Source organism: Meriones unguiculatus, chromosome 11 (assembly GCF_030254825.1).
Source record: "Meriones unguiculatus strain TT.TT164.6M chromosome 11, Bangor_MerUng_6.1, whole genome shotgun sequence".
Taxonomy (NCBI): domain Eukaryota; kingdom Metazoa; phylum Chordata; class Mammalia; order Rodentia; family Muridae; genus Meriones; species Meriones unguiculatus.
Window position 1 is genome coordinate 77,553,596 of NC_083359.1, and position 13,536 is coordinate 77,567,131.

The 13,536-nt window shown below is 42.4% G+C and overlaps 1 protein-coding gene across 1 annotated transcript in view; it reads right to left on the minus strand.

Moving 5' to 3' along the window:
- Window positions 1-336: 336 nt before the first annotated feature.
- The window catches only part of Tdrd5 (tudor domain containing 5), a 66,877-nt gene continuing 53,677 nt past the window's right edge, over window positions 337-13,536 (minus strand). Inside the window, exons 14-17 of the mRNA XM_021660251.2 lie at window positions 11,077-11,259; window positions 10,503-10,646; window positions 7,119-7,329; window positions 337-3,878 (exon numbers count right to left, since the gene is read on the minus strand). Coding sequence (XP_021515926.1) covers window positions 3,598-3,878; window positions 7,119-7,329; window positions 10,503-10,646; window positions 11,077-11,259 — 819 coding nt within the window. The 3' untranslated portion in view covers window positions 337-3,597. The remainder of the gene's footprint in view (window positions 3,879-7,118; window positions 7,330-10,502; window positions 10,647-11,076; window positions 11,260-13,536) is intronic.

The window sequence follows — 13,536 nt, forward strand, 5'->3', positions numbered from 1 at the left end:
CAGTTTAGTCAACAAGAAGGCCATGGCTACTTTCTAACTACGTAAACTTTGTGTTTTACTGAAGTTATCTGGGTCACATAGTCAGGTCACAAAAACATAAGCATCTAGACATTTTGACAAAACAAACCTGGACTCCATAAATATTTAAAGAAAATGCTATTACATGCTCCAAAGATTAAGCTAATCTTCCTTCTTTGATCGCACTGTCTATCATGCAACCAAAGTTGAAAACAGAGATAATTAAGCAATAATCAGTTTTACTTATATTCATTTTCCTTAAATTAAAGGTATTTTAACAGAAAGCAAGACTTATATCCAGTAGAAAGATTTGTTGCTGTCGTAACACAAGGTCTCACTCGTAGCTCAGGCTTGCCTGGAGCTCACTATGTAGCCCATGCTGGTTTTGAACTCTCAGTGAAGTTCCTGCTGTGGTCTCCCAAAGGCTGGGATGATAGGTATGCTCTACCACACCAGGCTTAGAAGGCGTCTAAGGCAAATGTGATGTAAGACCAAGAATCCATTTTCACATGGAAAGAGACACACATTACTTATGTTACTAAATATTACAAAAGTCCTTAACTGAACAGTTCGTGTTTTCTGTGTACTTAGTTAAAATAGCAGTGTCTGAAGAACTTCAGGTAAGCCAATAGTATCAAAACCTTGCCGGGCCAATTGTCAGCCTTGTCAGAAAAATGACACCTTTAGGAATGATTCTGATGTCAAAGTATACGGACAGATTTATTGACACAGCCATGCATTTTGCCTGATAAATGAAAACTGTCAGGATCTGAGTGAGGTGTAGGAAGTGAACTATTTTTAGTGTCTCGGGGATGACGCCTAATTATGAATAAGATACTCGATGCCACTCGTGGTTCTCTCTGTATCGAAGTTTAATTCCAAAAAGATAAAAATACAAATGCTAACAGACAGTTCTACAAAGAATTCTCTATGAGGTATTGGTTTCCCATTTCTTATGACCCCCTTTTTAGATACTTTGGCTGTTCAATTAGCTCATCGTTACTTGAATTATCTACGTTCAAGAATATGAGGCCCTCGTGGGCCGGCTGCCATCGCCTATGAATGTCAAAGTTCTTCTTTGGCTATTAAAATCACACTGATTTGGACTCATTACTGTAACTGTGTCTTCTGGCACAAATCCTTTAAAGTACGTAAGAGGAACTTGCAAGTTTCTGCTCTGGAGAGGCACTGAGCCGGAAGTTAGGAGATATGGGCATTTAAGCTCTATGACTCTGGAAAAGCCAGTCTGCCCAGGCTTCACATTTTCTCACCCAAGGTTCTTCCTACACAAAAATGCTCTTAATTCTCCATCTCTAGGTTAGAGGAATTAAGTATAGGCAGAAATCTCTAGTCATTGCCATGCCTTTTGAAGAACAACTGACATCTCAGGAGCATGATGTTTAGAGAGCCCATCTCTTAAAACTACATGGAATCTCTTTATACGGGAGTTGGCTGTTAATAAAAGCCACTCTGCTTGCATCTCCATCTTTTGTACACGTCTTTACTCTCGTCGCCTTGTCCCTGCCACCTACCTGGTTACAGAGACGGGGTCTTGCTATGGCTGGTTAGCTTCCCACGTATTAGGACTGCAGGCATGTACCACCATGCCAACCTTCCTTTTCTGTATTTTCTTATTGTTGCCCCTGGTCATATAGAGAAACTTATTTGTTCTTTTTCAAATGATCTACCAAGTTTGCTTCTCTGGCTATTTAAAACTACCTAGTAAGGCCCATGTTTGGAGACAAGGTAGGTAAAGAGCCTGACATAATGGCTACTCCAGTCAAAGCCAAGTAGGCAAAAGGCACATGTCTGCTAAAGGTCCATTCTTCACTCTAACTCGCATAACTACTCCACGGGCTTCTTTCAAAGTGTGCTAAGAGTTGCCAGTTGGAGATGGTTGCTAAGTGTCTTGCTGGCCATTTTCAAAACAATGAGGAACAAGGCTTTAGTACACTTAATTCTATCTTAGTTGGTTTTTGCTTATAAGCTTGTCAAACTTACAAATAAAAGGTTGAGCAGTTTATTTTGGTAGAGTTGACAACTGGTTGGTTGCTATCAGAGGGGGACAGTTTCATTGACCAAATGTGGACTTCCATTCAGCCTTCCTCTCATGACAGAGTGAGTGCTTCTATACCGTAAGACTGACCCTGCCCCAAATTCAGAACAACTCGCTGGGGATGTGGAGAATACTGTTGAGACTTGCAGTTTTAAAGGAAGAAACTCAGTGTGGTAGTTTGAATGAGAATGGGCCTCCCTCCCCTTGCCCCACCAACCCCTAGGCTCATATATTTGAATCCTTACTCACTAGGGAGTAGAACTGTTTGAAAAAGATTAGAAGGATTAGGAGGTGTGGCCTTGTTGGAGGAAGTATGTCCCTTTGATGTTTCAAAAGCTCACTCCCATACCAGGCCTTGTGTGTTTCTGTCTGCTTCCAGCCATCATAATAATGAACTAATCCTCTAAAACTGTAAGCAAGTCCTCAAATGTTCTGTTAGAGTTTTTTTTCATGGTGTCTCTTCACAACAACAGAACAGTAACAAGGCAGAAGCTGGTACCAGTGACTACAGAATTGCTATGACAGCCCACACCAAACTATTTGTTTGAAGGAACATGCAAGACTTTGGATTAGAAAAGCAGTTAACACTCTGAGGGGGTTTAATGGCCATCCTAGTAGGAACATGGAAGACAGTGGTACTGAGGGCGATGTGGGCTATGCAGGCCCAGCTCAAGAGGTTTCACAGGGAAAGAATATTACTGGCTGGTTTAGAAGCCATTCTTGTAATATTTGAGTAAAAAACGTGGCTGAGTTTTGCTCTGTCCTGAGGCTCAATCAAAGCGTTTGGGTTAAAGTCGGTGGCAGAGATTTGAAGACAGCCTACTATTGACGGTGTGGGGGGGTTTATCAGTCATCACTCTTACGCGGATCTATACTGTGAAAAGGAGCAAGTAGGTCAAAGAGAAGCACCAACTGTAAGTTGAAGGAGAAAAAGACTAACAAGAAACATAGAAGCTAGAAGTGCCTGATGCCAACCTGAATAAAGGGAGTGGTGCGCTCTTGGGCAAGCCCCACCCAGCTAACCCTGCAGCCTATGAAATGAGAAGGCCCTAGGGATTTCCTAGCTTTAAACAACAATGGGAAGTTTACACAAATGCAATTCAAGGAGGGGACGAGCAAGCAGAAAAACTTGGCAGATTTGGCCATGTGGTCCTGCATTTGAGTCCAGATGCTGTGACTGGGCTCAAGAGTCCTTGCCTAGAGGCCTGGAGAGGCCCTTGTTTGACAGGGACGTGAAAATACTTCTTGTCTTGCTAAATACAGATCACAAAACATTAGTTTTTCCATTTTCATTTATCAGTCATGATATGTACAAGAAAAACACTAACAGAAACATATACACAAACTCCTTTAAACCACTTCATTAAAACGAAAGTGAACCAAACCATTCAAAGTGAAGTAAAATAATTAACAAAAATAAAAATTAACATAAAATATCAATACTTACACATCAAAGTGGTCAGTTAGCAAAACAAAGCTAGCATATGGTCATACAGAAAGACCAATCCATCACTACCCCAATGCTACTTCACTTCATTTTTCTTCGCCTCTTGTCCCTCAAGCTTCCATCCTTTCACACTGGGGTACCAGTGCAGGAGGCTCCTGGATGTGGCTAACCGCGCGGCAGCTCCCAAGACAGCCGTGGCTGTACTTCGAGGAATGTAGAGCTTCTGTGAAGTCTGGTGCTGGGGGGACAAAATGAAAGAGAGCTGCTCTATGGCTCCTTGACTCTTGTCCTTGACCACCGTGTCAGCATGGCTACCAGAAAAATCTTCATTCTTTAGACTCCCTGGAGAGCTTTCCACTAAAAAAGAGAAAAAACAAAAGAGTCCTTTCAAGAGGTTCTCCAACTCACTGCCTGCTTCTCTCAGTCTAGTTCTTTACCAACATGTGTTATAGCCTCTTTTGGCTTGTGACAATCACCAGTCAGAGGGATGCTACTCAGAAAACAGCCAAGGATAGGAAGGACGTGAACACGGGGATCCTGCATTATCATAAAATAACACTTATCAGACTGAGGGCCAAGAGAGGGAGAAACGTGAGCGAGGAAAAGAAGGTATTTTGGGAATGTCAGAAAATGAACTGGATGAAGTTCAGATCCCATAGAAGAGCTGATACGCTCCTTTCCTTCTTTCTAGCACAAAGCAAATAATATTCTACAGACATCCTTTCCTGCCAAGTGGTTCTACTCCAAGTCTGCAGAGTCAGAACCAAGCTGGAAAAGACTGCCTGCTAACGCGGACCTTCCGTACTGATTCACGTAAGAAGGAGCACCCGTGTGAACAGAACGAAATGCTGGAGCACTAACACTCCAGGGCTTCTAGCCACCAAGGATGTGGACGCTAGACATTCTGAGATGGACGAGCTAGACCAGGGCAGCTTTCCCACGGCAGACCCCTTTGGCCTGGTGTACATCAAACAGGCATGTAAATCAATGTTTACTAATGATGAATCAAAGTTACTTTTAAAACTTCTTTGATACACATGTGGTTTTACTGATTACTAAAGACAAAATCAAATTTGCATACTAACATGATGGACAGATCTAGTTTTTACACAACGGATTGGGTTGACTCTTGGCTGAGGATCTGATACTATGAGGATACACGCATCTTCAATGCTTTTCAGTTATCAACACTGGGAACACTCTCATCAAAATGTACTACAAAATGAGAAGCATATGTTTAAAACCATTTCAGAAATAGTGGAAAATTCTACCCTAATCCTACAGGCAACATTCATTCAATTTTAAAAAATGAACCTCATCGATAACTCAAACATTCAAATGCAATCCAGTCCAAAGAGATGCTAAGCCGAGACTTCGATGGTTTTTAAGGAAGGGCAATTGAAATGTAGTAAATAAAAAGTCATGTTCTATAACTGAACCATTTTGGTGTATTGGTTTTTGTTTGTTTGAACACAGGGTATCACATGTACATTCTACCCTCTGGAACTCACTCTACAGAACTCTGGTCCTCCTGCCCCATCTCTGAGTGCTGAGATTATGGGTTTGTGAGGTTCAGGAATGCTGGAGATTGAAGGCAGGGCTTTTGCACATGAGGCGGGCACTCTATTAACCATGCTACAGCCAGCTCCCAGCCCCCACCTTTTTCGTAATCCATTATGTTTCTTTAAGAGCAGAAAACTCTGCACAGTAAAAACACTGCAATTCACAACAACCTCATCTCAAGTCTGAGCTAAGGTGTCTTCAGTGAGCATTTGTTGGCCAGGTATGTCGCATGGTGTGTTGGCATGCATAGCCCAGGGTGCTCATCTTAAGAGTGTGGGGGCAAAGGCTGGAGTGAAGTTCACTGGGGAGAAAAAGACACGGATGTATGAAGGGGGTGGGGTGACATGGTTACAGAGAGCGGTAGCAGAGAGCAGGAATCGATCATATTTACTCTCCTTCCACCTTGCACAGTTAGAAAAGTGGACACGCACGCACAGGAACAGCAGCTTCCGCTGGGCACTGTGCTGAGTGACTCCCGAGGGAACTCACTAGAGGTGTGAAACCACTGTTGAGAACTGAATCCCTAGGAAGGACAGAAGGAAGGAATCCAGACAACGTGAAATTTAATGTCTGCTATTTACGGATGCAGAGTATGATTTGGAATCATGAGAAAATAATAAACGGATCCAGACTGGACACAGATGATACATTTCAGAAAGAATCACAGAAGAAAATACATCAAAACAGGTGCTGAGACACTCTCTGGAGTTAAGAGGAAAGACAAATGTAATCACGATGACAAACAACTGAGATAAAGAACAGAGTATCCGAGATCAAAGTACCAGCTGGGACCCAGGACAGACAGAGAGCAAGGCTGAGAGGAAAGAGCCGGCAGTGAGCTCGGGACATCCAGCGGCATGTGCGATGCAGTCTTTAAAAAGGAGGACTAACAGGAAACTAGTGACAGTACTTAAATGCTTCCAGATCTGTGGTTTTAGAGTTTCATTTAACATTTGTTTACAACTGTTTTTATTCTGTAGCCTAGTACAGGTCCTATGCCCACAAAAATGAAATATGTATGTTGGGGGATGCCAGGGACTAGAGGGTGCCTGGGACCACAGTCAAGGGCATAAACTATCACCAACCACTCTCTAGTCCTGTTTTCTTGACTCTTTCCAGAAAAAAATCTGGGGAGCTCTTATTTAAAGTTTGAAAGTTTGAAATCAAGGGTCCTCGAAAAGATAAATATGTAAGCAAACGAAAATGCTTTCTTATCTTTTAATTCCTTTAAAAACAAAATAAGAATGGATAATGGGCATAAAACATAAAAGTAAAATATATTAACAGTCTGGGATGGAAGCATACTATTATAAGATTTTACTTAAGTAACAATTTAAAGAAGCCATAATGGCAAATAAGCACAGAAAAGATGGCTAATATGGGAACCAGAGAGACCCAAATTAAAATTATAATAGCTTTTCACATTCCACTAGATAAGCAAAGTTTAAAAAAACATTTTAAAATAGCATCTGGTGGCTAAGATGTAGAATAATCACAAATTTCATACCTTGCTGGTGGGCACATGAATAATGTATCCACTGTGGAACACATTTTGGTAATTTTTTTTAAAACGCTACGCAGGCAGTGAATATATGCCCTAGCAAAATCACTTCCAAATAAATAGCCAATAGAAACAAAACTCTCCATGATACAGCAAAGAAGCTGGGTATGAAAACTACATACTATGTAACTGTAAAAAAGCACAGTGACATGCCAGAAGCCAACAAGATGATGCAGGGACTGACTGCAAAGAGGCACAAGGAGACTTTTCAGGCTAATGGAAACATCATGACTGAATAGTTGCCAAACTGAGGAACGATGTACTGAAAATTTCATATAAGTGTAAAGTCCCTGCAAACGCTGCAAGAAAGAACAAAGTGGCAGAGTTAGAGGCCTGAGCTCAAAACTCAGGTGAGAACTTGAAGTGGTAGCACTAGCTGGTCTTCAAGGTTTGTTCACAAAGAGATGAAGGGTTAGCCAAATGGCCAACTTCCCACATGTCAACTGAGCAGACGTAAGGACACACACACCTACCGGAGCCAGAGTGGTTTTCTGGAGAGTCAACCACCGCAGGAGTTGAAATGGGCACTGCTGAGGACACCTGGCCGTGCGGGGGCAGGGGCTGAGCGCTGGCTGGGTCCGCCTGGCCCTCCTCTGCCGACTGCTGGGACTTAATGAGAGAGATGTAGAACTCTTCCAGTCTGGGCAGTGTGGAAGAATCCAAGGGATACTGTAGGTCTGGATGCTGCAAAATGGGAGAAACGGGCAGAGGCATGAAAAGTGGCTGTCAGTACAGGAATCAACCCCTTTGTATCTGTTTACTTAGATCAAAATGAAAACTCTGGAAACAGCACCCTCTTTTATATTCTCATGAAATTTCAAAATTCAACTGAAGAAATCTTCACTGGTATCGCTGTGAACAAGTGTGGATGGCAGGGCGTGCTGCCACACAGTCAGCCAGACTCTCCTGCCACGCACCCAGTGCTGAAGCGCACAGCATATGTCGGGCCAGGACCGTTACCTTCTGTGGTGTTAACTTTAAATAACATCAACATGGCGAACGTGACAGAAAGAAGGTGCAGCCATGATGGAAAACAGCCTGGCAGTTTCTCAAAATGTCAAACATGGAATTATTCTATATTTACCAGGTTATCTGCCTAAGATACATGAAAACCTTGGCAAAGAGTAAAAGGATAGCACAGAACTCTACAGCCAGCCAGCCTGGAAATTATGCTAGATATTAGGAGGAAAAAGAATGGTATCACAAATTCACAAGAAAGACTGTGATTCAGAAAGGAGTAAGAGGCTTAACAATGCCAGATGTAGCCGAAACCAAGTTAAGGTAATGTGCATCAAAATTAGCAGCTAAGCACAGGAAAGGAAGGTGTGCCCTTCTTTCTCAGCATTAAGGAGGAAAGCCTGGATACTTTCCTGTCAAGAGTTTGAACCTTTCCAGAATCTGCAACACACACATCTCACAACGGGATGCAGGGTTCCTGGCAGAACAGGGCTATGGAGCCCCAGACTGAACTTGCACTAACAATTTTAGAAGAGAAAAGAGCAACATGCTTTTGACTCTACCCTAAGCTTACTGTTTTCTAAAACCCTGGGTCAACGTCATATATGCTGTGGTTCCTCATTCTATTACGGTAACTTTTCTTTCAGTAGACACAAGCATCAGACCTCTGGAAGGCAGTCTACCAAAGTATGTGTGTGTGTATATATATATTATACACAATATATATATTTATATGTTTATCTGCAATATTATACATACAACTTGAGAGTAGTATCCTCAGTTAGGATGTAATTAGGTCTAATTATACCTACTAAGCATCAGCATTTTAATGCTGCCATGCTAGAGACCACACCCCTGATACATGCTACTTTGAGGGAAAAAACCCCTACATGCAATTCCCAGCAACAGAGCACTGTCATTCCTTCTACTGGAGAGAAACATACCATGCGTTTCCCAGAGCACACAGCGTTTCCTTCTGCTGCACACAGCCCTTCCGTTGACGCTGATCCAGGAGGCAAACTTCTGCATCGAATTTTCTCCTCACCTTGTCCACAGGAGTGGGCAATATTTTCAAAGGTTTACTGAAGTGACTGTACAGTCTCCTCACACATTACTGATATTTTTTCTTAGTGACTACACTCCAACATTAGAAATTAGCCACGATTATCCTTGTAGACTTTTTGTAAATGACCTCAATAGGAAGTCTAGACTACAGGTCTGACTTTTCATAATCTAACTTATTCCCTACTTCAGAAACCCTTCACAGAGTTGCCTATCTTCAAATTGTTACAATTTCTTAAAAGCAGATTAAAATTAAGACTTTCCCCAGTGTACGAGTTCCTAGCCCATGGATTTATTAATAACATTGCCATTGCTACCAACGTTATCACTTTTATAAACTACTGTGTGCTTACTATAGGCCAAACACAACGTTCTGGAGTCACTGCGCCACCGTGGCAGGTGGGGTGAGAAAGGCCCCGGAGGCTCGTGTCTCTGCAGGACTGATTCCCCAGCTGATGAGCTGTAGGGAAAGAACTAGAAGGTGAGGCCTTGGTAGCGTGCTCTGAAGTTTCAGAAGCCCACAGCAGGCCAACTGTGTGTGTCTCTCTGCCTCCAATCAGGATGTAGCCCTCTCTGCTACTTTTCCAGCACCATGCCTGCTTGTGTGCCACCGTGCTCCCGGCTGTGATGTTAAGTACCAGCCCTCTGGAACTGGATGCAGGACCCAAGTTAAATGCTTTCTCTTATGAGAATGGCCTCGGCCATGGTGTCTCATTATAGCAATGAAACAGTGACTAAGACAAATTACTTAGGATAAACCTTTGGCAACTTAATCTATGTCTCTATTTTCTCATTTAAAATGATGATAACAGTACTTCTAAGGAAAGATGAAACAGATAAGGTTGTACTTGACAGTGGCAGGAAATTAGTAAGTGTCTACACCAACAATGTTATCTTTTTTACTAGTAAAAGAGATCATAGAGATAAGTCACAGCTCTCAGCTCAGATATTTGACTACAGAGAGCTCCTAATTACCATTTGGTTCACAGCTCCTTACAGACCAATAATGGGAACTTAACTGTCATTAACTGAAAAGGCCCACAGTGTGGCGACTAAAAGCTCCAGGAGAATCAGACATCACATTTACAAACCCTGATTCCTTTTATTGTGAAGATATAAGCTATAAAAATGTTAGTAAGGCTTCCAATTCTAAACAAGGTGCCCCTCAGTTTCACTGCATTGTAAACTATGGACAAATTAGATTTTATAATATTTGAAAGTCCTGGGGTACAGGCAGGCAGGGAAATTTAGAGAAAACAAAGCAGGTTCCATATAGTCCTCTCAGCATTTTAACCAAGGCAGTCTCCAATCAGGATAGGGGCTGAGGTCCAAACACAAGCTGCAGTTTCATGGGCTATTGAGAGAGGTCAGACACTGAGTCTAACCATCCAGGCCTTAACAGACACACCCCAGAGACAGGGACGAGAGAACAGCCCAACACCCTGTTCACAACTCCCACAAGTCTTCTGAATCCAAAGTTGCAAACTCATAGTGAGGGTCTAACCCACAGAGAGCACAGCTGGCTGGCTAAAAGGCAGACAATAGTCTGAGGCTCACCAAGGAGGAAACAAACTCATCAGGTTTTCAACTTATATCAAAGGTCTTGAGGAGTAAAAGCCCAAGAGGAATATGGAACAAGGACAAATGTGAGCTACAACTGTCCTAGTCAGCTTTGTCAGGGGACACAGCCTAGAGTCCTCTAGGATGAGATGGGCCAATGGGTATGTCTGTGGGTGGCTGTCTTGATCAGCTGATGCAGAATGGCTTACATTAAGCACAGTCTCTAAGAATGAAAGAGATTAATCGTGTAACTCACAATAATGCCAGTTAGATTTTACCTTGCGAATTCCAGCTGTGCCAGTATTTTTTTCTTGAGCAATGGGCCCTTCTGGTGTTTGAATTCCTCCTTTCATGTCATTTGTGAGGCCTAAAGGCTGCCACGAATCATCCCATATATCTTTAGATGTAGAAAAACACCAGTCCTATAAAGAAGAAAATGCAACAGTACATCAAGATACCAAGGCACAAGATCTCAAAGCAAGATAGCAAGATAAGTAGTGGCGAGGAAGCAATGTATTTTAATGACAGAAAGGATGTGCTGGCTTTCTGTCTCAGTGACTCCTTCCCTCAAAGTCTATACCAAATGTCTTCACCACTTGGGTCTCACGAACATAAATACAGCACTGTGGCACTTACACCACTGTCCTAGCCTAGGTTTTTCCTGAGCATCTAGTAGTACATGTGTACTTTTTAAAAAGTCATGTATTCTTTTAAATTATAGTTTGACAGATTCCTTTGAACTACAGCCTGACAAATCCTTTTGAATTCTAGCCATGTACAACTTTCTAGAAAGCCTGGTCTACTAGATTTCAATTTTTAGTGATTTGCTGTTTGTTATCCCAAGACGCTAACCTTTTGTGTCATTTCACCTCGTGTCTGATATGGTTTCTTCCCAACAAGGCTAGAAGTAAAGAGATGGGAGGCAGGGCCTCCTCCCTTCCCCATTTTAGCCTGTAGAGGTAGCCAGTTCTCATCCCAAATATCATCACCTATGGTCACCGACTCCAGGCAAGGCATTCCAGTAGGGATCTCATCCTGGAATGTATCAGAAGACAAAGAAGTACTTTTATTTTTATTTCCCAACATATAACACATTTTACAACTTAAATGGGTAATTTTTTTTCTGGCCTCGAGTAAAGACACAAGTTTAATACATAATTTATTACTGTTTCCCAACTCTGAAATGCCACAGAAATAAAAGTAAAGATATTTAAGAATATGTACATGATAAAGAGGTCAGGAGAGGAGATGAAGTAATCTTCTGGATGTAGGAAAGCAGGCGTCATGACTGATCAAGGGTCCTACCTGATCACAGACTTCTGAGAAAAACCGAGAAGCAACCAGACTGATATATAAAGTTCAAGAGTTTTTAAAGAGAAAAACATCAGAAACAAAGTTCTTCAACGTAAGAGAGTAAAGGGGAATGAAAACCAGAGCATGAGATTAACGTCAAAGTAAGAAGCAATTGTGTCTCTAGATATCCTGCCCCAGGATATCCATGAACTCTTCCATCTGCTGGAGACCAGAGCCTCCTCCAGAGGGGTTTTTTGAAAGTAAAGCAACGTGGAATAAAAGAGGATGACTGTGTATGTGTGTGTGTGTTTTTAAACTTAGTCAGCTTCCGTCGTGCAAACAATTTCTCAGAGAAACATTTCAAAGGGAAGGAAAGTTTCTCTTGACTCAGGGTTTCAGAGTTTCAGCCCATGGTCAGCTGCCTCTATAGATGTGGACCTGAGCCCGGCATGTGCTCAGGCAGTGGGAGACAGAAACAGAGGACACGGTCTACGCAAGCTAGAAGAAGTCAGAGGGAAAGCAAGAAAGCACGCCTCTCGCAACTTCCACCACCTCACAATAATCCACGCATGAGCAACCAAATCTTTAGCACATGGCCTCTGAGGGACATTTCAGATCCAAATGTCCTAAGTCTCATGTATATATTGTGCAAAACCATAGGTAGTCTGCCTTCAGGAGTCCCAAAGCCTTGGCAGTTCTAGTGTTGTTCAAAAGCACAAGCAAAAACTCTCCTCAAAAACCCACGGGAAACTCTTAGCCGTGACCCCTGGGAACCAGAGGCAGGTGGATCTCTGTGAGTTCTAGGCCAACCAGAGGATTATAGTGAGATCCTCAAAAATCAAACAAAAAATGATGCACTTTGTAGCAGCAAGCACAGGGTTAAAGCCTCTATTCCAAATGAGTAGTAAGAGAATTATCAAGAAAGGACAGTAGCAAAACCAGCCTGGCAAACAGCAGATTCTGTATGCAGGGAACAAGGGCTCTGACGACCCACTCCTACTCACTCCCTGTCTAGTGGCAGCCTGCTGTGCTTTGGTTGGTGCCTATAGCTCTTCTCTTCAGGTACCTATCCCATGTGCTGCTACCTCTAACTTCCTAGGTTTCCACCGTGACTCTGGCTTCACTCAGGCTAATGCACTGCACTATGGGAGCTTAGCACAGGGACTTCGCCATACTGCCTGCTTTCCTCTGAGACCATGAAAGGCTCCATGACTCTGTAACGCTCACATTCTGTATGCCTGAAAAGGAACTACCCAGTGGGTGATGGTAGAATCTAATGTCAAGTTCTGTCATCAGTGGAGAAGTAGACAGGGCCACTGACTACCCAGGTGGCTGAACTCAGGGTTTTTTGTTCCTGTTGTTTTTGTTTGTGTATATATGTGTGTATGTGTATTTCTGATCCCCGTGAAACATCTGCTGTCCTAATGCAAAGGCCTTAACTACTTAAAAATTTTAAGCACATTAGTGCTTTGCCTGTATGTATATATGTACCACACGCCACATGTGTCCAGGGGCCAGAAGAGGGCATCAGATACTGAACTGGTGTTGTGGAGAGTTGTGAGTTACTATATGGGTGCTGGAAACCAAGCTAAGGTCCTCTGCAAGAGCAAGTTGTGCTCTGACCACTGAGCCATCTCTCCAGACCTTAACTAGTTTTTTTTGTTTTAATATCTAAATTTTTATTTATTCCTCAAAATATGAGTATCATAGCAAATAAAAAGGAAAACACTAGAAGTTCACCTAAAAGCTCACAAGATATGAATGAGAACAGCAATTTAAACAATGATACTTTATATCCCAAAAATGCAATTTCCTTAACTAATCAGTATTCTTGATGCCCTCCACATAGTTCTGCAATGCCTTTGTACCAAGTACAAAAATTCTTAGCCACAGTTATGATCACACAGCTACTTCCCTGTAAGGTTTTGTGCTCAAAGGGTTACTTTCTTTGTCTAGGGTTAACTGGGAGCCTAGAAATGCCCGACTCACCACAGAAGCAATACCTAGGGCTCCATGATC